The 23,022-nt window shown below is 35.8% G+C and overlaps 1 protein-coding gene across 3 annotated transcripts; it reads right to left on the bottom strand.

Annotated features, from left to right (window-relative positions):
• Positions 1–366: 366 nt before the first annotated feature.
• LOC120629391 (mitochondrial uncoupling protein 4) lies at positions 367–21,338 on the bottom strand. 3 transcript variants are annotated; one of them, XM_039898324.1, is made up of 7 exons: positions 20,864–20,883; positions 12,674–12,823; positions 7,860–7,936; positions 5,557–5,752; positions 3,054–3,230; positions 2,348–2,570; positions 367–1,177 (listed from the first exon to the last, which is right to left on the bottom strand). In XM_039898324.1, exons 2-7 carry the CDS (start codon positions 12,774–12,776, stop codon positions 1,003–1,005), a joined length of 951 nt encoding a protein of 316 aa, XP_039754258.1. In that variant the 5' UTR covers positions 12,777–12,823; positions 20,864–20,883; the 3' UTR covers positions 367–1,002. The 3 variants fall into 3 exon arrangements, with proteins under 3 accessions (XP_039754258.1, XP_039754257.1, XP_039754256.1); XM_039898323.1 differs by lacking the exon at positions 20,864–20,883 and adding an exon at positions 19,098–19,166; XM_039898322.1 differs by lacking the exon at positions 20,864–20,883 and adding an exon at positions 21,032–21,338 and having other exon boundaries at positions 368–1,177.
• Between the last annotated feature and the right edge of the window lie 1,684 nt (positions 21,339–23,022).

Raw genomic sequence — 23,022 nt, 5'->3', positions numbered from 1 at the left:
GCGTGGTGGACTACGGCCTACACCCTTCTCGTAGTGGGCCGTAAGACTCGTAAAGATGATGAGATGAGTTCAACTCTTCAATACGCTATTTTTAAAAATATTGTGCATATTATTGCGGGAAGCCTTTGTCAGTTCAAGCTATCTGATACACTGCATTTTGTGGTTATAGGACAAGTTAACTAGAGACTAACAAATAAAATCATTTAATTCAACAATAAATTATTTAATATGCCTATAAAATACTACAATAACATCACAATTTTTTCAAATTTAAAATTAGCAACATCAACATTTTCATAATCTACACAAACTAAAGCAAATAAAAATATAATATTGAAATATATAAAAAGTCTTCTGTTATTTAAAATAAGTGAAATTTTATTAAGTCAATGTATTAAATTCACTATAGCTGCGATTATACTTATGAAATACATCAAACTTGTGCTATTGAGTATTTTAAATACCGTCTCACTAAATTAACACATTCAAAAAACATATTTTGTGCTTACTGCTTCTTACACTAATAATGAAAGCACGTTTTCTTTACAAGATATAAAGTAGAGCAACATTAATAATTTTATTATTAATTTGGGGTAAAAACATCCTTCCTTCATTTGAACTGTTATTTTTGTATATATAAAAAATACTAATTGTATTAAAGTATTGTCGTTTTTATACCCATCCATTTGTAATAATAACTATAATAAAATGTCATAATATGTATATGCTATTAAATGTAACATTGCCATAATATATTTCTATATTACTAAACATACAATAATGCAGATAACATATCACATTAAAACTTACGTCTTTTACTCGTGAAAGTTTTGGTGTTTCTCTATACAGGAAATTATATTTTTAAAAGCAAGAAAAATCAGGAAGTCCTGATATAACTCACACTTAAACTGCACATATTCCCCTGTACATTATCCCAATTCCATCTAAATTGAATAAATTATGGCCCTGTTCAAAATATTCCAGGATAATAAAATATGGAAATCAAAATGTATGTCCTCCGATGGCCAGCATGATGTTCTCAAAAGCTATCCAGTTGATCAAAGCCCACGGACCCAGCCTCATCCAAAGCGGGAGGAAACCTTTGTACAGCGATAGTATACCTTCATTTTTCACGGATTGTTGGACGCAGTCGATCATGCCACGATATAGAGTGCCTCTGAAAAATAAAGTATGTTATTTCCCGTTGCACGTGCAAATGTATAGAATTATTTTGTGCAAGACTGACTTTTTCTTTTTGTTTATAATATCTGGGAAAAAAAAAGGTTTTTAAAGTTTAACCGGTAACTTCAAATATTAATTGCAATCAAGCAATCAAAAATGCAAACTCATTTCTCATCTCATGCAGGTTTTTTATTAGTGACTAGATAACGATAAACTGGTGAAACTGAGCAAATATTTGTCAAAAATAAGTATAAAGTACCTTAGTATATGTGTACACAGTTACTATATTTAAAAACCCTCTCATAAGGTTTGTTTTTGTTGGTGAGGTTGCAGAAATTTAAAAACGCCCGCTCTAAGTTAAGTCTTACTGTTGGAATGTTTTCTGAATTAAAAGACTGATGTGTAAAAAAAGACAAAAAAAAACTTCAAACGAACTGTTTGATTAATTTTGTTGTTGAATATAAATTCGTTTTGTTTAGTTTGCTTATTTAAAACGTATGTAGTATTTCTTTAAACTATACTTAAATACTTGGCTATTATTAATGACTAGGAAATAATGATGTCATAGAAGTTAATAAGGACTTCTAATTGCAAGCTTTGCTGTAGGTACCTATTTGAATTTGTATAGAAAGGGAAAGGATTCATTTCATCGAGCGTGCGCGGGTCCCGACTTTGACCTCATTGTTTGACCTCGACCGCACTTCGAACACACAACCTACTTATTGGCTACGTACGGCGGCGTACAGCTGGCAGTTGCGTCAAAATATTAACATCCTTAAAATGTTTAGCGATCACAAAACTTTCTACGAAACGAAACTATCTGTTATGAAGTTCCATTTTTTTTTATAAAAACATATTAAGTAATAAAATAAAAGCAAGTAAGAGTACACGAACACAAGAACTTTCAGCTTTTATTAAATAACGAAGGTCTGGCCGTCGTGGGCTCTTAGGCTATAGCCTTTTAGGAGTATAGTTTCTACGCGACATCGCACCGGAAAGCTAAATCGCTTAGCGGCACGTTTCCGTCGGAAGGGTTAGTAACCACGGCCATAGCCTCCCAGAGTAGAGCAAATATAAAAAATCATAAAATCTCTAATAGTCTCCGCCCGGGATGGAACTCTTATAAGAACACAGTGATCAAAATCCTAGCCAATAAAGCTTTTACCTTCCATCTGGTCCCACGGGTTGGTTCATTAGCCGAGTCTTTAGCACGTCAGCAGGTGTTCCCACAACTGCGGCCACGAAACCGGCGGCAAAGGCGGACATCGCGTGTACCAACAGGGTGTCTGCCATACCGAACTCCCGTATCAGGAACTGCTTACTGTAGTCATAGGCTGCTAGATCTCCCATGTTGACCAATGCCGCACGCTGTACGTTAGGTATAGCACCTGAAATAATCATCGTTACTCTTTATTTGTTTACCACATCATTAACATACACGAAAATAAAATAAAAACAGAAACATAAAGAAAGAAGTAGAATATAAGAGGCGGCCTTATTTTTAAAATACATACATGCGAATAACTACATATTTACTTACTATTTTTTTTTTTTTTTTCATTTTTAACGATAGTTTGGTGTAAAAAAGCACCCTATATCGAGTTTTGGAGGTGTAGTGTCGGGATCAATTCAATTAATTATTATCTATAAATCTAATATAATAACAATCTAAAAATTAAAAACAATATTTGACTCTAGAACCTGCTTCCAAATTTTATTTTATTATTATAGGTGTCGTTTTCAATTATTTTGAATAACGCTTTAGAGTTACAGTATATCGAGTAGATAGAAGAGATTGTATGATCCACGATAAAATAAGTCACTTTATAGTGTATATAGTATGTATAGATGGTGTATAATCGCTCACTTACCTCTCCAAAAGCCTAATAAGCCAGCTTCAGAATACAATAGCTTATAGGCCTGTCGGCAATTGGTGAAACGTGGAGGTTTGCCCTGCAGGACCCGTCGCCCTTCTGCCTGCATCTGGACCTTCACCAGGTCAGTGGGAGACGCGATCAGCTGCGCCAGAGAACCCGCCGCCAGCCCGCCTGAAGATCTCCTTCAAATTACTCACTTCATCTAAGTATGCAGGTTTCCCTTTTGAAAACGTTTATGGAGTCGAAAATTTGTGCAATAGTTTATGGAATCGGTTATAAAGGGTTTAAGGAATACTATAACGTCGATTTTGGAGGAAAGAAGCACTGCATTGCAAGATTTTCTGTTTTAACAAATCTTAAAACAACTGAAATTTTAAACCAAGCCCAAACCTTTTTCTTTATTTGAAAAATACAGAAAAAGCAAACATTACACTTTGATATCCGCTTCAAGCAGTTATCGTTGAGAGCACTGCACTCAAAATTGTCGACGAATACGTTATAAATAGGACAGATTATAAACAGGATCCAGTTAGGTAGGTCCAATTTCGAGAAAGCGGTGAACCGCCGAAACCAACTCGGATGGGCAGTGTTCGGGAAACTTCGTGACTTTTCGTTCCCAACCCCTCAGTGCCTAAAGATAAAAAGTCTACGCGCGGTGCGTGTTGCCAGCGATGACCTTTGTTCCGAAACATGGTCGCTAACTATAGGCCTCATAAGAAGGCTCGGAGTCACTCGGCCGGCGATGTAGAGAGCTATTCTCGGAGCATCTCCACGTGATCGAATAAGGAATGAGGAATCCGTAGAAGAACCAGAGTTACAGACATAGCTCAACGAATCGTGAAGCTGAAGTGGCAATGGGTGGGGCACATAGCTCGGAGCACAGATGGACATTGGGGTCCCAAAGTGCTGAAATAGCAGCTTCGCACTGGTAAGGGCAGCATTGGTCGACCCCTAACGAGGTAGACGACATCAAGCGCGTCGCAGAAAGCTGGACGCAAGCAACACAACTTTATTAATCAAATAAGGGTATAGATAGGCACCATAACTTGTTTTTCCTAAAAATAATGGTAATGATCGACACATCTATCTACCTATAATTATTATTTCTTTTTAACTTGTCAATATGTCGACCCAGTTACATGATGGACTTCGGTCACGACGAAACTCAATATCGACAAATTAAGTATTTTAAAGTATACCTATATACCTACCTATTAACATATTTAAAAAGTAGATTAGAACCTCATACAAAATATGAGGTTTTTAGAAAATATTAGAAAAAAAGTTAAACCAAAAATAGAAAACTGTACTTAATCATAACAACTACAAACAACTCAAAGTTCTATAATATAAAAAGTCTGGGTGTTTATTGAGCAAGTTTAAAAAAAATACGTATATGCTAGAACCCAAAGTTAATACTTTTAAAACAAAGATTAAACAAACATTCCTTCATACTAGTTGTCGGCATACTTTCTTACCTCTGCTGCTATAGAAACATTTTGTCACGCAGTCATTGTCTAGCCAATCTATGTCGGTCGTACGACCGCAATATTTCCACAACCAAGTGACACCATATAATAGAAACTTTGGCAACTAATGGTTGACCACTTGATTTTTCCTTGTCACAAGGTCGGCTATAATAAGAAATAGTTTATCGATCAAAATTGCTTTAGGATTAGCTACAGCATGACAAATTTGGCATTCTGTACGTATTGACAAAATTATATAAGGAAACAATAAGAATAGAAGACCTTTATGTAATAATTCCGAGATTCGTTTCGGCGCGTGTAACCTTGCGTTAACTTGACCTTCTAATTATTGAGGTGAACAAACTTCTTTAATTTATCATTTATATTTCTTAAATATAGTTCAACGGGTACATATCCACATATACCACGATAATATTTTGGATTTGTCGATATCCCAGTTGCATGTTGATTAACCACGAAAATCTTAGTTTAAAAATCTTTAATTATCATTTACAACCTGTCTGCTAGAAGTGCCTAACACTAGTAAATCTGATGATGACTTACTTGTGTTACTTCTATCAGATTATCAACCCATTACCGGCCAATTCCTGGGAACGGGTCGCCTCTCAGAATGAGCTGGGTTTATGTGCATTTTTATTAATGAAATTGAAAATAACTTGCTATTTATATAACTTTAACGATGAAGGAAAACATGGTGAGGAAACCTGCACGCCTGAAATTTCTCCATAAGTTTAACTTGCAGAACTTGCTATGTGCGATCAAGTTTCAACTTGATCGCACATAGCAAGTTCTACGTGACATCATAGAGGTACAGTGTGGTAACTGTACTGTGACAGCCCCGGACGATGCCTCCCACCAGGCCAAACAAGAGAAAATTCTGAAATTATAAAGTCCCGAGTTGTCCTCGCCGGGGATCGAACCCGGGATGTCTCACCTATAAAACTACAGGGCTCACCACTGTGCCAGGGAAGTCTACAAAAAAAAATATTATAGCACTATATTTTTACCTATAGATGCGGCCCCCAAAGACATTTTACCATCTTCATCTTTCAAGGCGTCACGGAAGTGTTCGTACAAGATGAGCCGACAACCCGAGTAGATTGCGTGACGTTGGAACATTGGCATCAGACCCGTCCATAGCTTCAGCACGCCTTCCTGTTTCGCGATGCCAACTGCGGTTTTTATCATCCCGAGATTCTCCAACTGTGAGTATTTTTCGTGTTTTATTTTATTATTCACTATACAACGTGTAACGGAATAACGAAATACTGTTGCAGGGTGCATAAGTAAATTTCATAAGGAGTCACCCTGTAAAAATATGAAATCCAAAGAAGCATATTTGTTTTTCCATACCATCAAAGTGTTTACTTATGACAACCCTATTGAAGATAAAGGAGCGTAGTCCCTACGCTACGCGACGATTTTATTTTTACATGTTTTGTTAGTTAGGCTTTTTCTGATATCTTTCAGCAGCCTCTGAAGTATTTTTTCGGTTTTCATTTTTACATTGTATAATTAAATCTTACTTATCAGTATTAGTAGCGAATAAAGTCGCGAACAACCGTGCTGATAAGTAAAATTTACACATTTAACCGCAATACTAACTACACACTTAAGGGTTGATAAAAAATGCGTCATTATCCGCAGCCTATTAATGACCAACTGCTAGGAATGCTCTCCAATAGGAGAAATGGTTTTTGAGCATAGACCCACTACGCTGCTCCAATGCGGATTTATTTAGGTAGGTACTACTTATACCAAACTTGCAGCTTCTTCTTAATACCTAACTCTTTTTATCCACTTCAAGTTATCCCTTGACTGATGTATTCTTACCTGGCGGTTTACAGGTATGGCAGTTGTATTAAATTCATTCATTCAGCCCAAATCGAATCGCTAATCCTAAGTAAATATTCGATTTTGCATCTTTATATACTATGTATGTAACATATTATAGATAACATTTTAAATTACTTCGTCATTTAGAAGTAATCAAAACGATATGTTAAAACATAATGAAAAAATAATTGAGATATTTAATCTGTTGCTCATGTTAATATGTGGAAATTGCCGCTGGCAAGCCACACGTATGATAAACGATACACTTAATGTATCAAGTGTAAAGGTCACAAAGGAAATGCATGCAGCTCCGATGTTACATACAATTGCTTCAACATTGTATTCATGAATAAAATGTACACTTTGAAATAGTTAGTATTGAATACAGTGATACCAAAAGTGGCTCAGCACGGCTAGCAAAGGCCGGAGACAAAAAATATAGTCCACCTACTAAAACATGGCAACAGGGAATAGGAGAATAATCCCCCGTTTATTATACGTATATTATTTCCACTCGGACAGTTCATAAAATTATCGGAGAGGATAAACATTGGTCTTTTCCTCGAAAAATGACTCCAGCCCATTCTAGCCGTGCTAACGGACCCCAGTACGGCTAGCATGGGCAGGAGATAATTATCTCCCCGGGGAAAGGATAAAAATTTATCTTCTCCCACAGCTCTATCAGCTCTCAGAGCACTGGCGCACAAGTGGAAATAATATCCAAATAAAATATGTGATAATAAACGGGGGTAAACTTCTCCGATTCAATGTTCCCGTGCTGTGGACATGTTAATTATATCCCTTGTCAGGGGATAAATTCGGGGGATTTATTTTTGTCTATGGGCAGCAGATAATTATCTCCCCGGGGAAAGGGTAAAAGTTTATTCTTTCCCACAGCTCTATCAACTCTTCAGAGCACTGGCGCACAAGTGGAAATATTATTCTAATAATACATGTGTACAGGGTAAACTTCTCCTATTCCATGTTAAATATATCCCTAGTCAGGGAATATAATCGGGGTATATAATTTCGGCCTCCGGCCTGTGCTAGCTATGCAGAGCAATGGCGTCCACGTATGCTTGGCGGGGGTCTTTGTTGGCGTGCAATAAGAATGGTGTGACATTTTCTATAGTTTCGATAGTAAAGAACAGAAATGATGGCTTGGCTTTAGCTATAGGTAGATAATACTTCAAAAAAAATTAAGTGAAGTTAAATTTTTCGGTGATATTTGTAAGCCTGTATTTCGTCTACAAATGCTCGTAATGCTTCTAATGTATCCTCTTTTTTTTTGCTTAAATTTTTATGATCGTTTAAATGCAAGATTCGATCACGGTATTGAATGAACAACCGCACACTACATTACTGAAACAAGATTTTTTTAAAGTGATACTAGGAAAAAAGTTTTGGAACCTCTGTAATAGACAATGTAACTCAAGCCATTTATAAGTTTAATGGAAAATAGGAGGGTGTTTACCTTATATCCATGTTTAGCGGAGGCCACTTCCGACTGTATTTGTAGCCTTGTTTTTGTTAGGTCAAACGGGTAAGTAGCTGGAATAAAATATAAATGGAAATTATAATTATAAAAGCAAGAAATTGAAAACGGTCGACCAATTTAATTATTAAAACATGGCGGCGCGATGAAAATGTATCTTTTTCAGAAATAAAGTCGAGTTATTTGGAATTTGGGGTTGGCATAAGCACTATACATTGTAGAGAGCTTGGCATTATTCGAATACGATGTATTCTTCCCATACGTGACGTTATACCTACGTTCCATCTCTTTATTATTAACTTTGTGCTGTAATGTTATTCTGCAACGCTCTTATGTTAATTAATATATACTACGACAATACACACAGCGCCATGCAGCTCCAAAGTAAGCGTTACTTGTGTTATGAACACTATTTATAGTATACAGATACCCAGACACTGAAAAACATTCATGTTCATCACACAAACATTTTCTAGCTGTGGGAATCGAACCCACGGCCTCGGACTCTGCAAATACGGTCGCTGCCCTCTGCGCCAATCGGCTGTATGTACGCAATTTCGTTTAATACCTTATCAGTAAGCTATACCGCCAAGCCGTTTTCCTAAATACCTAGTTCATACACCCTGATAAAAATATTTATAATTATTTAGGTAAGTACAGAAATTATAATCGCTTTTTAGGATTCCGTACCCGAAGTAACCCTATAACTAGGCCCTCGCCATCCATCTGCCAGTCGTTCTATCTGTCTGTCAGCAAGCTGTATCTCAAAACCGTGATACGTAAAAATTTGAAAGCTATGACATAACATGAAACGTGGCCATTGGCCATACAAAAACAGTGTGTTATGGTAGCTAATACATAAAATAGTCGCAGTTAATTTAATATTATAATTATATGAGTTATTGGATATTGAACCTTGGTACGGAACCGTTTGCGTGCAAGTGCAACTCCCACATAGCCGTTTTTAGTTGTAAAATAAAATAACGACGAAAGAACAAAAAGCGATTAACAGAAGGCAATAATTTTCGCGAAGCCTTTGTAATGCAGGAACTATTTAATAAACTTATCATCGAGAACAAAACGTGCAAGGCTTCTCGGAACGTATGGAGGGGAACACAAACCACACCTTTTCCCGTTTCGAGATTACAAAAGCCTATAATAACATATTTAGATATGTATGTAAATATATAACGTAGATATTGCGCAATACGTTGTTTCTGGTTCTGTCTTATTTTATACAGGTTAAATTATATGAGGGTTTCGGTCACATCTGATGTGGTTCATACACCTTTCTAGCTTATGCCCACGACATTTTTAATGCCGCAGGAACTGTATATTTTTCTGGGTAAGACGTCTCGATTGTCGTCTCTAGTATGCAAACTATATCCATGCAAATTCCATCAAGACTAGTTAATCGATTAAGCCATGCATAGGTAACAAATGCTTTTTTTAAATCCCGCGGGTAACTTCTGCCAGCAGCTTTACCGGGATAAATATTATCCTTGGTCTATCTCAAAGATGCAAGCTACATGTGTGCCGAAATTCATCAAGATAAGTCCAACGGTCGAGCTGAACATAAGTAACACACGAAAATATAAACAAACAAACTGACACACTTTCACGTTTATGATATTAGAATGGATTTTAGCCCGAAATATGTGTGGAAGGACATGAAATGCCATCAACGTACTTAGTTGTATATTGGCCTTGCATGAGATGAAAACGGTAAGCATCTCAGATCTTACTTCAGTCAGTAAACAATACTGAATTGTCCGAATTGGACCAGCGTGGTGGACTACAGCCTTAACCCCTACTCATTGTGGGAGGAAACTCGTGCCCTGTAGTCAGGCGGTAATGGGTTGATATATATTTTTTTTTGTTTATAGACGAGCGCTTGACTGCATTAACACCTGATGGTAAGCGATGATGCAGCCTAAGGTGGAGAAGATCGCTAGGGGCTTGCCTAGAAGATGCCTATTCACTCTTGATTTGAAGGTACTCATGTTGTTAGTACTCATATAATGATGATACCAAAATATTAAGATATATCATTCAAAGTCTGAGTCAAGTCAAGTCAAATATTTCGCTATGTAAATAGGCGTATAGATAGATTATATACCATTTTTTTCTGGTACGAGTACATTACATTAAAAATGTGCACACGTTAAGTATTGTGGTGATCGCGATGACTACAATCGTAAACTTAATAGGAGGGCTATAAACGATGTGTAAAATTTATCTTCTCTTCTCCTTCATAAAAGAGAGAATGCGTATGGCCATTGGCCAGCGGTGGAACATAATATTTTTTCGCGCAAAATTATAGTCGAAATCTTAAATCTTTTTTCTTAAGTCAATACCTTTATAGCGGACTGTTCCACTTATGTGTAATATTTCCAGAATATTTACCATCATCTCAGTAAAAGACGAATAAGAGGCTTTTAAAGTATAAGAAGGCGATATAAAACTGAAATACCTACTGAAAGCAGAGTAATGCTTTTGTGCGATAAGTGAAGCTCTTTTATGTATAGACGTTCGTTCGCGTCTGTGGACTTATCGCTGCAGGACTAGTGCTTGCCCCCGACTTCGTCATGTAGTAAAAATACTTATAGTCCGTAAACTAAGCTTACGCTATCCTAAATATAAGGTTAAGAAAACACTGAAGGGTTCGAAAAGAAGTCAGCGTGTAAGCGTTGCATGTGCGATAATCAAATACATACTGCTAATACCTGGAGTTCTGGCTGTAATATATGTACTAGTAGATATCACAAGCTAACGTTTACCGCAAATTACAATAAGCCTCGTACTATTTCTAATGAGTAAAATTTTGCCTTACGAAATTCCACACCTGATTTTCGAAAAAAGGTAACAGAGATATTCTGATATAAAGAAAACGAGTAATCTAGCTAAGCAGCTCATATTTCTGATCTAATTTAAAAATCGCAGTGGAGGCTGAAAGCTTTCGGCGTTGTAATCCACAACCAGCCTGTGAAGGTCCAATCCGATTCAATTATTGTCCCATTCACATAGACGGACAAAAAATTGTAACGTTTGTTTGGGTTATGCTAACGTTCATGCATTTACGTTAAATAAGAGGCAGTTAATAGATAGATAAAGATAGGTCTAGGTTGGAGCACGCTTGCCTAGAAAAAGCTTATTCACTCTTGCCTTGATGGTACTCAAATTATACGTGGCAGGAAACAGTTGCCGGGAGGGCGTTTCACATCCTAGCGGTACATATCAGAAAGGTGGATAAAAACGTTTCGTGCGTGTTGATGGAATATCAACCACATAAGAATGCCACCGCTCACGGTATCTTGCTGTTCTGTGAGTAGTAGAACGGGGAAGGAGGAACAAGTTTGTTAAGTTCCTGAGCACATTCACCGAAGTATATTAGGAATAATCACAGACAAGCATTTCAATTTAATTTATTTGTATTAGATACGAAACAATGCTCAGTTCCTATAGGATATATTACCTATCTAAAACGTAATTCTGTTATTCCCTTTTTGAAATAAAATGGCTGACTCGTTTCTATTCGATTTATCGACTTAAATTTTTTAATCACACCCAGGCTAATTTTTATTTTGATTCTATCATTGTTATGTGAAAGCCAAACGGTAACTAAGGATGACGAGGTCCTTGGTACGATTCTCGGGTAAGGTAAATAAACGGTAATTAGTTTTTCACTTCGAGTTTTTGACGGCCGATTGGCGCAGGTTGCAGCGACCCTGCTTTCTGAGCCCAAGGCCGTGGGTTCGATTCCCACTACTGTAAATTTTTTGTGTGATGAGCACGAATGTTTTTCAGTGTCTGGGTGTTTAAATGTATATTCAAAGTATTTATGTATATTATTCATAAACATATTTATCAGACATCTTGGTACCCATAACACAAACTACGTTTACTTTGGGGCTAGATGGCGATGTGTGTGTTGTCGTAGTTTATTTATTTATTTATTATTATTTATTTATAGGTAATTGGCGTTGTTCATTTCCGTGCCTCGAAGAGCACAGTAAGCCTTCGATCGTGTTTATAAATACTAGCATCTAAGAAGCCCGCTAACTCGCATTAAAACAGCGTTGTGTAACAGCTCTAATTCCGTCTTTGAGAAAGATGGCCTTTGCCCAGCTGTGGCACCACAAGCCGCAGACAAAACTAGTAAACTGTAATAATCTCTGACCTGCAGATTAAAAAAATATTAAAGTAGGCCATTAGGCACTTTTGAAACGTCAAGTACCTATGTCTGTTTGTATTGACTCCGGTTCGCAAGGCAGATTCTACCGAGCAGTAGCTGACAAGAAACTCGGTACTTGCATTTTTCCAACACCATTTTAAAATTTCTTGTGAGAGATGAAAAGGGAGCGGTATGCTTCCTTGGAGCCTTGTCATTAAATGCCTAGCCTAGTTTCTCAAAACACTAGAGGAGCACTTATTCATCTGTAAGTACCATATTTTCTCGGTCCCACTTAGGTTCAAGATAAAAGTCAAAGTCAAAAAAATCTTTATTAAAGTACCCATGTCCATAGGTGGCACTTTTGATGCGTACATTCGTAAACTTAAAACTAAAGCTACGAGTGTTCCAAACGCGTCCTGGTCGAAGAAGAAGCCCACAAAGAACTTAGCCGGGTGTTTTTTTTATGTTATCAAAGGAAGGTGTAAATTTATTGGAAGAGCAACCTGGTTAGAGCAACAATTCACACGAAAGCATTTTTATTTATTAGTTAGTCCCTTATACTGTAATAGGGCTTAGGTTACTTATATGACATATTATTTTCGCGTTGTTATCGCTATACCTGTCTCGGCCGCCCAGGACCCTAAAACGGCCACACCGTATCGAGCGGCCACGGAGTCGGTGGCCTTCGACGCGGGGTGGTCGGCGTTGCGGAGTACGGGCATCTTCTTATTTTATCACCTCGCTATCAGCTCTTTATTGCCCATAATACCTGCCGAATGAAAAAAAAAATGAATTGAATGTACCGTTTGCTGCTAAATGACGTTGAAAGAACTTAAACTATTAATCATAATCTACCTAACCGTTAATCTTGAGCATATCTGACTTAATTTTTGTCCACTTTCCACGATTCAGTACAATTTTCTCTATAGTAAAAAAATTACAAAGTTACCTCTAATGATATTTTTAATCTTATTTATTTATAAAGACTTTGAGATAAAATAAAATATAGTTGTTTTGTTAAAAATTACATAACGCTAACCATTTTTATTAAAATTTTCCATTAAAAAATATATCTTCATCCGTTCCCGATACTTTTCACCCTAAAATATTAATTTTGCAGGTAGGAGTGGTATTTTAAAAACAGATAAAAAATACTGTGAATGTAACTTCACTTTGATTGATTTTTATTTGACCCTGGATGTTCTCAGGTGCTTTATTTTGTCAAGAATGTTTGATGTACACAATGTATTAGCGGAGTAAATTGCCGTTAGCCGACAATGCTGACATGGTCAGAATAAGAATAGGTAAGTACTATTGATCTGTGTTAGTTTGACCTATCATCGATATCTGAGAGTCAAGGCGACTCGATACATATACTTAATCGATCGACTGGACTACCTTTTGGGTAAGTTTGCTCGTTACTTATGAATACGGAACTCTCTGAAATGAATAAAGTATTTACTTAATTATATATTACTAGTTGTTGCCCACTTTTTCCGTCCACGTTTAATTTTTATACAAATCCAGTTTATTTTCCTGGGATAAACAGTACCCTATGTTACTCTCCGTCCTTTCAACTAACTCTATGACAAAAATAAAGTCAATTTGTTGCTTAGTTAGGGCGTGAAAGAAGGAAATACAAACCAACAAACTCACTTTCGTATTTATAATATTGATAAGGATAGTATATACCTGGTATGGACTAGTAAGGACAGAATAAATACCTAATTGATCAACGTACTAAGTAGGTACGTATTACAAACTTAAGTTATGAGCATAAAATACGCAGTATAATTCCGAAAACACGTACATTTACTCGTAGCTCCATACAATTTCTTTAACAATGGCATTCTGGCCATTCATGAGTAGACTAACTCAGGAACATTGTGTATTGAACGCGTCTTACGGTCTTATGTCAACCCTATTCTTCAATACGAGTATGATCTGTGAGAGAGTTGTTGATGTAGAATTGAAATTATTCTTCTTTTGAATTTCGTTATGAAAATCAGATGAGAAGATTTTTTTTCCAAATGAAACGCTCGCAGATATAACAAAGGAAAGGATGTAGTTATTATCCAAAGATAATTAATTTTATTATAATTATTTTTATTATCAACGGCAGGGCATGTCTTCTCTTCGAATAAGAAAGCTTTAGGTCGTTGGTATTCACACACGCTGGCCAAATGAAGATTGGTAAACTTCACTTTGAGAACATTATGGAGAACACTCAGGCTTGCAGGTTTCTCTTCACCGTTAGAGCACTTGAAATTTCATCACATAAATTAACAACGTTCTTTATAGTAACTAACGCTAACGCTAACCACAAATCACTCGAATTACAATCGTTATATTATTACCGTAAAATATTATCTTACCTACCAACAAGGTATTATTCTTGAGTGAAATAATAACGTCCCTACAAATAATTTCATCTCCTTAGAGGTGGATATGAAAAATTTATGAATCTTCGTTATCTTTAATGTAGATAGTTAACTATTCACTGCTATTTATCATCTAATTGTGTATATCCCTCTACCGGCCTGTGAAAATCCTGCCTTATTAAAGATTATCCGACTTACGTTACTTCAGATAGATTAAAAACGGGGTTGTGCTATATGACAGAAGCGGTGATAGCGCAGTGGGGAGGAGCTCGACTTCACTTTTGGGGTCACCGAGTTCGAATCCTAGTTTAACTTTTCTAAGTTATGTGCGTTTTAAAGGTGTATGGAGTCCACCAAACCGCATGGGGCCAGCGTGGTGGACAACGGCCTTAACCCCTTCTCATTGTGGGAGGAGACCCGTGCCCTGTAGTGGGCCGGTAATGGGTTGATATAATGATGATATTTTCGGGAAACGGTTCAGGCGTTATCTGAAGTCTCACCTGATTGTAAGTACAGTCTAAGATTGTAGCAGGTTAGGCGTACCTATGTCAGTTATATTAAACTCATACCCCTAATCGGTTAATACGCGTAGTGGAACCGCTAAACCGCTTGTCTTTATCGTCACGGACGAAGACTCCCACCAGACTAGACAATACAGAAACTATAAGTTTAGGGGTAACGAACCAGGGACCTCCCACTTATAAGCATTAGGTGCCGAAGTAATATAAATAGTGTAAATTGATATCATATTTTATCATTTATGTATCAATCAATTATCAAAACATTCCGTCACGCGGAATTGAAAACCGAGGTCACATCAATTGATCGTCCAATGTGCAACCCTGTCATGTTCATTTTCCACAGCCAATAACTGATACGGGTCGAAGTCACTTAACCTCGATATTTATAGGTAAACAAATACATATATTATTATTACGGTTTTAAATGACGATAGATAGGTATACTTTTAGTTATCATGATAAAAAACATGTATTCATCGTTGGTACATACCAAAACATTCCATCACCCGGGACCTTGTTTCCACGTTTGATATGTTTTTTTATCAATATTCCGCGGGAATCATTTATTTCCCCGGGATAGTAAGTATCCAATGTGGGCTCCAGGACGCGAACTTTCGATATGCAAAATTTCGCAATGATCAGTTTTACTAATCACAGTGGCGTGCCAAAAAGCAATGCCTACCCTAAAGAGCGTATATAACTCGTATAGAAGGCGGAGTTTTCTTTTTTAGCCCTCTTCCTTGTTTACGTCTTGGTCTCAAACCCAGTGCACGCCATTAATGCGCCATTAATGAAATACGATGGCGGAGGATTTAAGAAGATTGTTAAGCTTGTTTGTTACTATCATTATGTAAGATTCATTTTAAAACTATCGTTCGAGTTACAGCAACGCCACAAAGTCGGGAAAGTTTGGCCTGCAGATGCCGGACGAAGCCATCTAGAGTGAGCTACCACTGGCTGTAAGTACGGGGTGAGGATAGGACCTCTCAGGTCCTATCTCACCTTACTTTCGGGATGTCCGCAATTCCTATTTGACTTGAGAGAGAATTTGACTTTGCGGCGATCTTTGGCGGTATATATTGTATACAGGAAAAATTAGCTTTTATTCACCTGTAGCAACTTTTGTTTAGCAATAAAGTACAATTGCAAGCAGCAAATTTGGTTTTTAAAAAAAGCGTCTATCGACGTTTTATCGATCTATATTTCCCGAATAATTTCCCAAATTTTTCTAGAGAACCTCAAATCTTTCTCAATCTCTAACGGTAACTGATATACAATGTCGTCGCAATAATTCACACTGTATTTTCAATCATTTTATCATAGAGTACCATACGGTGGAATAGGAAAATAAAGGACATATCGATCGGAACCAAAGTCCAATGGCACTCCAAGTTTTCCAAGTCATGCTCAATGCTCATGCGGTCGTGTAGATATATTTGGTTAGTCTCATTCACAATAAGTATTTATTTATTGGAAGAAATGGGGTGTGGAAGAAAACGTTACATTGTATACCTAATATATAATAGTACGTTTTCTTTGTTTGCGAATGATTTTGTTTTAACGATTCGTCATTTACTTTGTCAATGCTGGAATTAAGGTTTGAAACATGTTCTAACCTGGTTCTAAGCATAATATCTCAAAAAAAGTATAATTCCCTAGTATTAAAAATGTGAAAGATTGTCGTTTGTTTGTTTGTCCTTATTTTAGGCAGAAACGGAGCATCGGGCTCACTTTAATTCTTTGCATAGGTATATTATAGCTATGCGCTATAGCGCATAAAACTACCTAAAGCGCGTTCTGGTTTTACCTCTACGAATTTTGATGAATTTGGTTTGAAGGAAAGGTGCCTTACACAGGTACCTACATTCCTACTAATATTATAAATGTCAATGTAAGTTTGTTTGTTACGCTTTCAGGCAAAATTACTCAACCGATCCTCATGAAACTTTGTACACATATTCTTGGAAGTGTTAGAAGTAATAAAGGATACTTTTTATCATGCGATGGGCATCATCGATTTTTAGGTCTGAGCGCGTCTTACCTCGCGTTCGGCTTCCTCAGAAATGTTGACATTATGTTATAATTATTACTCAGTACCACTGCGTTTTTATATCAAGATATAACAGCACATTCAACCACCTTTATCATTATGATAATATCATTATCGCAAGTAGTTCAATAAATAGGCTTACAGATATCAATGTATTGATGATACAATACTTTATCCAAGTCAATACTTAAATAAAACGGTGTGTCGCTTCGGTATGTAAAATTTAAGTAGGTTTATATTATATACAGAGATACCTATATTCGACATATATTATCCGATTAGTGACTTGATAGAAACGGTTTTAAATGTTTTGTTACGTTGACACTTCACGCTATATCATAAGAGATTTGCCTGAATCGCGGTTATATATTTCGTATATTGTTAATGTTATCGGCTTGTAGTCAAAGCGTTTGTCATCCAGTCCCATGGAGATTTGGCTCATACCAAAAGGGTGTCTTGAACCCTGAACATTTTGGAAGCTAGCCAGACGCTGGTGTTTGTTTAGCTTTTATCATGTAAATTTCGTTTTCCCATGTAATATTTATATTAACTAAAGAATCTAGAGCCAAAAAAACTCAACATAACGAAGGCATATTTAACTTAAACTTTTTACCTAATACCCTAACAATTAGGTAATGTAAATTAACTAAGTAATTATTTATTAGCTAATTTCACAATTAAGTATAATATAAGAATGAAGATACCTTTTAATAAGATTGCAAAACACGAGAAAGACTGGTTCCTACAAAGAAACAACTGATAATACTTTATCTACTCACGCCATATTGTTTTAATTTATATGATCTGAAAGTAACGACAATGACGTTTTAAGACCGAGTCTATATTCAATAATAATCGACAGTGAAGTTTTATGGGTGACAAGCTAGATTTTGAGTGCATTTTTAAGGCACCCTGCCTTAAAAAATATTTTTTTAAATTAAAAGTATGATTCAGCTAATTTTATAAACTCATAGAATACCTAATTGCACTCAAAATCAAGTTTGTCACCCATAAAACTTACTTGTAACGAGAATTAGTTTTGAAATCGGAATAGAATTTCATGCACATGTTAAAACATACCTGCCTACAAACTCTACAACTTTTATATATATATATGTAAGTTTGTATATAATAATTAATAATTATAATAATAATAATTACAATAATTATTTATTCCCTTATAATTTACGATGTAAGTAGCTAATAACGATATGATATAATATAGAGAGTCAATTAGATCACTTATTCATAAACAGTAACAACTTTCTCGGATAAAGCACGTAGGTGGTAGGAACCTGCTTATACTTGCAATGTTAATATTATTTCCTATTTTTTTTTTTAAGTAATCTCAGGAAATAGTCCAAATTTAAAATACTTATAATCTTCAAAGCCTATAGGATTTGTATATATGTATTTAAATATAATATAATTTTGGGGGTTATATCTATATCGTTTATACTTATAGTTATAATAAACTATGTAGATTAATAAAATGCAAATAGTTAAATGTTCAACAAGAAAGCTAAGTTGTTCAGAGTTTGAATGACGAGAAGAAACGAAGGATCCTGCATTCAAATCACGAGCGTAGCGGTTCAGAATCCTTAGAATGGTGAGGGATTCAAATGCACAAAACAAATACTTTAATCTCATGTGACACATTACAACTTTTCACCTCACTGTCGAAAAAATACAAAAAAATATTCATCTTCACTTGGTTGGTTGCCTAGTTTCATACAAAACTATGAAATATTATAAAATAACAGTCCCTGAACATTCGAGTACATGCGCCTTTGGCAAATCTCCAATCATTAGTCATTAAATATTTCATAGGTTTTCAGGTATTTTTCACACGAGTTTTCCGTAACTTTCAACTATGTTATAGGTATTCAGCGTTAGACTTGTTATTTTGAATTATCACGAGAATTTAAATTTTAGACTCTCATAGCATTATCATACAAAGAAACTAATTAAAATTAGGATGAGTTTTTTTTTCGCCATATTCTATTAAATAATTATTATGAAGCGTTTATGGACTAATAAGGCTAAGCTTATTTAGAGTAGGTATAGTGTGGATATATATCAAATACTTACGTCGGTAATTATTGGGTAAGTCTTAAATCTTAATAGGTTTTGAGTATCGTACCCATACGTTTGTCTTATTGAAGATTTGACCGTTTATTGAGCTTATTTTTAAAACACATAACGAAACAGAAAACGTCTTTTTACAACAAAACTGAATTTTGTACGACAGACTATGCAGTTAAATTTGCCTAGTTTAAATGATTGCTAATTGAAACGTGCTAAAAATACATTAAACTGTCAGAAAATGACGAAACACTTTGTACTAAATAGGAATTGCCCGATTTAAATAACCTTGCACCTTCTTTTTAGTGAATGACATACATTATTATGAACGTTTTCAACAATTAGAAGAATGAATTCAGAATTAATTCTTAACATTATTATAATGTATAGAATAAATTTGAAACGAACTCAGCCTTTTCATTACCTCTTTGAACCTAGTCTCTATATCTCCTCCGTAACTAACCTATTGATTTTTTTCTATTTAATTGTAATAAAATTCTGCACGATTTATAAGTTGCCATGTTATATCAAACTAGCTGTAACGACTTCGCACCTGTCTTCTTCAGTATTCTAAAAATTCACCGGAAACATTAACTTTCCTTATCCCTGATGAAGCAGTTTCCAACGCATATCTACGCATAATTTCGCCAAGATCGGTTACACTTAAACCTGTGAATAAGTAACAAGGCTATTTATTTTAAATCCAATCCCAACTTTAAGAGGCTGTTTTGAGCCGAACATAAGTAACAAACAAACAGACACGTTTTCTCATTAATATTAGTGTTTATAAGTTTAATAGGTTAGTGTTTAAAGGTTTACATAGTTTCGATTAATTGGATCAGTTAACTTCAATTCCAAATAGCTATTGCCTTCTATGGGTTTTATTCGGTATATCAGTTTGAAATAATGATCAACAGTTCCTTATTTCAATCTATGACGAACATAAACTTCCGTCTTTTAAAACTCCATCGCAAGAAAGCCTCTTTACATACATACTCTTACATCCCAACAATATACTTTTCGCGCGCAGACGCTCTGAAATCTGAAGTTCAATAATTTGGCCCCGACTGTCTCTCATTCACTTAAATTACTTGTACACAGCCATTGCCTACATCCATTAATAAAACGTACTTGTGGAATTAATCGAAACTGCAATTGGTATGAATAATTGTGTTATTATTCCATAAATATAAAACAATTATTAAAGGACTTAACATACTGAAATTGCCTATTAAAATTTAATGGGCGTGAAACTAAGCCATAAAAAGGAATCTGTTTACGACAGAAGCTGTTAAAACATACGGCATACTATTTGTTTTTGATAACGAGAACGGTACGGTCTTGGATTGTCTATGATCTGTTTTTGTGTTATCAGTGTCGTTAAATGTTCAGTTCGTAAAAAAAGTTCAAATAAATGAGTATGAGATATCCTCATGAATGTTTAGTTAATTATTTTTAATATTTGTAAATAAACTGTACTCTAGAATGTAACGAAAAAATTGTGAAATCAGAAATCTCTCTTTATACAAGTTTGGAAATATTATGAAGTACGAAGAAAAGTACGTGACCAGAACAACTAAAGCTTGTAGTTGAAATAAACCTATTAAAACAAACAAGACATTACATTTAAGGTGGATTGGTATAGATATCAGTGATAAAAAAAAAAAGCGGCGCGAAACTCAAATCAATTTTGTTCTATAATATGTTTGTATGGACCCAACGAGGATAGCTACACTAGTATGTAATGAATAAACTAAAAGTTAATTACCTACCTATATTGCAAAAATGGTGTGGACAAATGTTTGAATAATATTTTCAGAAAAAACGTTTTCATTATTCATAACAGGTCAATAACAGCTTTCTTGCTAAAATGAATTGAAAAAAGTTCAAAACAATAAACACAATGTTGCTTTTAATGAAATATATTTTTTGTCACCAACCTCGTAAAAACACTATCTCAGCCGGCGGTGTTAACGATTTACAAACTCGTTATGAATTTTCATCGCTTGATACGGCACAATGTAAACATTGAACTGATTGCATCAATGACAAGCTATATTATATTATCACGAAGGAAAATATCGGAGAAGGATAAATGATGCGGGCAAGAGCGAGTTAGAAAGGGTGCAAAGTACGCGTTTGGTCCAATTTCGTGGTAACCTGCCGCGCGGCGCGAAAGAGCGCGTAGACGAGAACCGAACAGCTGCTGCCGTCCGACTCACATCGCTACCGACTTGTGACTATTCTATTCAGCACCGCAGAATATCCGACGCCAAAAGAAAGACCTCAATAATTATCTACATGTACAATCCTCCTATATAGAATACCTCCGTACTATGCAATGACGTCATTCCATTCAAGAAAACTCCCGCAAAACTTTCATTGATGACGCTCACCTCTGTGCGTAAACGGTAAAGATTATTATTAGCGATGCTGTAAACGAGATCTGAGTAGGTAAAAGTTATTGATAAAATATTTATTTCATAATAAAATTTTAGCAATTATAAAACTAACATCACATATCTAAAATTGTAATTAAATCTTGTGTACCATGTGAGCTTAAAATAAATTTCAGTCATTAATTGGAACCGCGTGATGCTGCGGCCCACGACACATTTGTTTGAATGACAAAAGTATTGTGTTAACTCGTCTAACATTTAAATAATATTTTATACAGTAACGAGAAATGAAGTAAAGAATTAAATATACAAACAAATACAAATTTCTGCAACTCCCCTGGTGTTTTTAAATCTTAAATATTTCTGCCTATTAAGACAACTTTAAAGAGCCCAAACACAAAACCTTTTGCTATACGTTGTTAAAGAGTTGCATACTCCGGATGACTGTCCATTATTTCTACCATAGATTGTTACCAGATGAGGCGATGATAGACTAGACGTATCACTTCGGCGTCCACTTCTGGGGGACCGAGTTCGATCCTCAGCACGAACCCTTATTTATCGGAATTATGTGCGTTTTAAAACTAAACAATGAAATATCACTTGCTTTAACAATGAAGAAAACCATCGTGTGTAAACCTGCATGCCTGAGAGTACTCCATAATGTTCTTAAAGGTTTGTGAAATCTACCAATCTGCACTTGGCCACAAGACCCTAAACCCTTCTCAGTTTGAAAGAGGTGCCCCGTAATAACCCGGTAATGATATGATTGCAGGGTAATAATATAATTACATAGTGTACTAATTATCAGTGGAACAATCTAGTTTAAATATCAAATGTATGAGTATATACACTAACGACGAAACGAGCTAACTCATAATTCTCAAACTGTTGAACAGAAATCGTTCCAATCCTAGAAGCGATGATCGTAACACAAATACTCAGACGTCCAGTCACAGCGGTCACAACCTATAACCTCTCTGTTATAATCAATATCTTCAATAGCCTATCACAGTACATTGCCGAACTAAAGGCCTCTGCCAACAGGAATTTTTTCCCATAACAACCTGGGCAGACGGGTTGGTGATCGCAGTAAATGGTATAGTAAGAACACACAGAACTCTGCTTCCCCTTCTGTTATATTCCCTTAGTCGTCTCGTGCGACACCTAGGGGAAGTGGAGTAGTGGCAACTATATTCTTATCTGCCGTCAACATAGGACATTTTCCCAAGGTCAAATGTACTATAAATATTGCATCGGCAGCCCAATTAAGAGTTTATTAGCTGAAAGCCGACAATTACGGCTAAAAAGCACATGCTTTCATCATAATTGCAGTTTGCGGACGTCTACGATTTATCAGTTTTTTCAACTAGCGCTACCGGAACCAGCCACAGCTTTACTGATCCAGTCAACTCTCGCCAACTATTTTTATCGTCATCGGTGCATCGGACTGGATAGTGCTTATTTGTAGATTCTCTTATTTGTATGCGATCCTCATTCTTTAAACGTTCCCCCTCTTACTGCCATCACAT

The sequence above is a fragment of the Pararge aegeria genome, chromosome 14 (genome assembly GCF_905163445.1).
Source record: "Pararge aegeria chromosome 14, ilParAegt1.1, whole genome shotgun sequence".
Taxonomy (NCBI): Eukaryota; Metazoa; Arthropoda; class Insecta; order Lepidoptera; family Nymphalidae; genus Pararge; species Pararge aegeria.
This window is presented reverse-complemented; position numbering and strand designations above follow the sequence as displayed.

Bases quoted from the DNA above. Each gene is read 5' to 3' on its own strand.
- LOC120629391 (XM_039898322.1), bottom strand. From the start codon at position 12,776: ATGCCCGTACTCCGCAACGCCGACCACCCCGCGTCGAAGGCCACCGAC. The intron at 5,753-7,859 runs GTAAACACCCTC...AAATACTCACAG, and splicing joins CCGCTAAACATGGATATAAG to TTGGAGAATCTCGGGATGAT. The intron at 3,231-5,556 runs GTAAAAATATAG...GGAGATCTTCAG, and splicing joins TTTGGGGGCCGCATCTATAG to GCGGGCTGGCGGCGGGTTCT.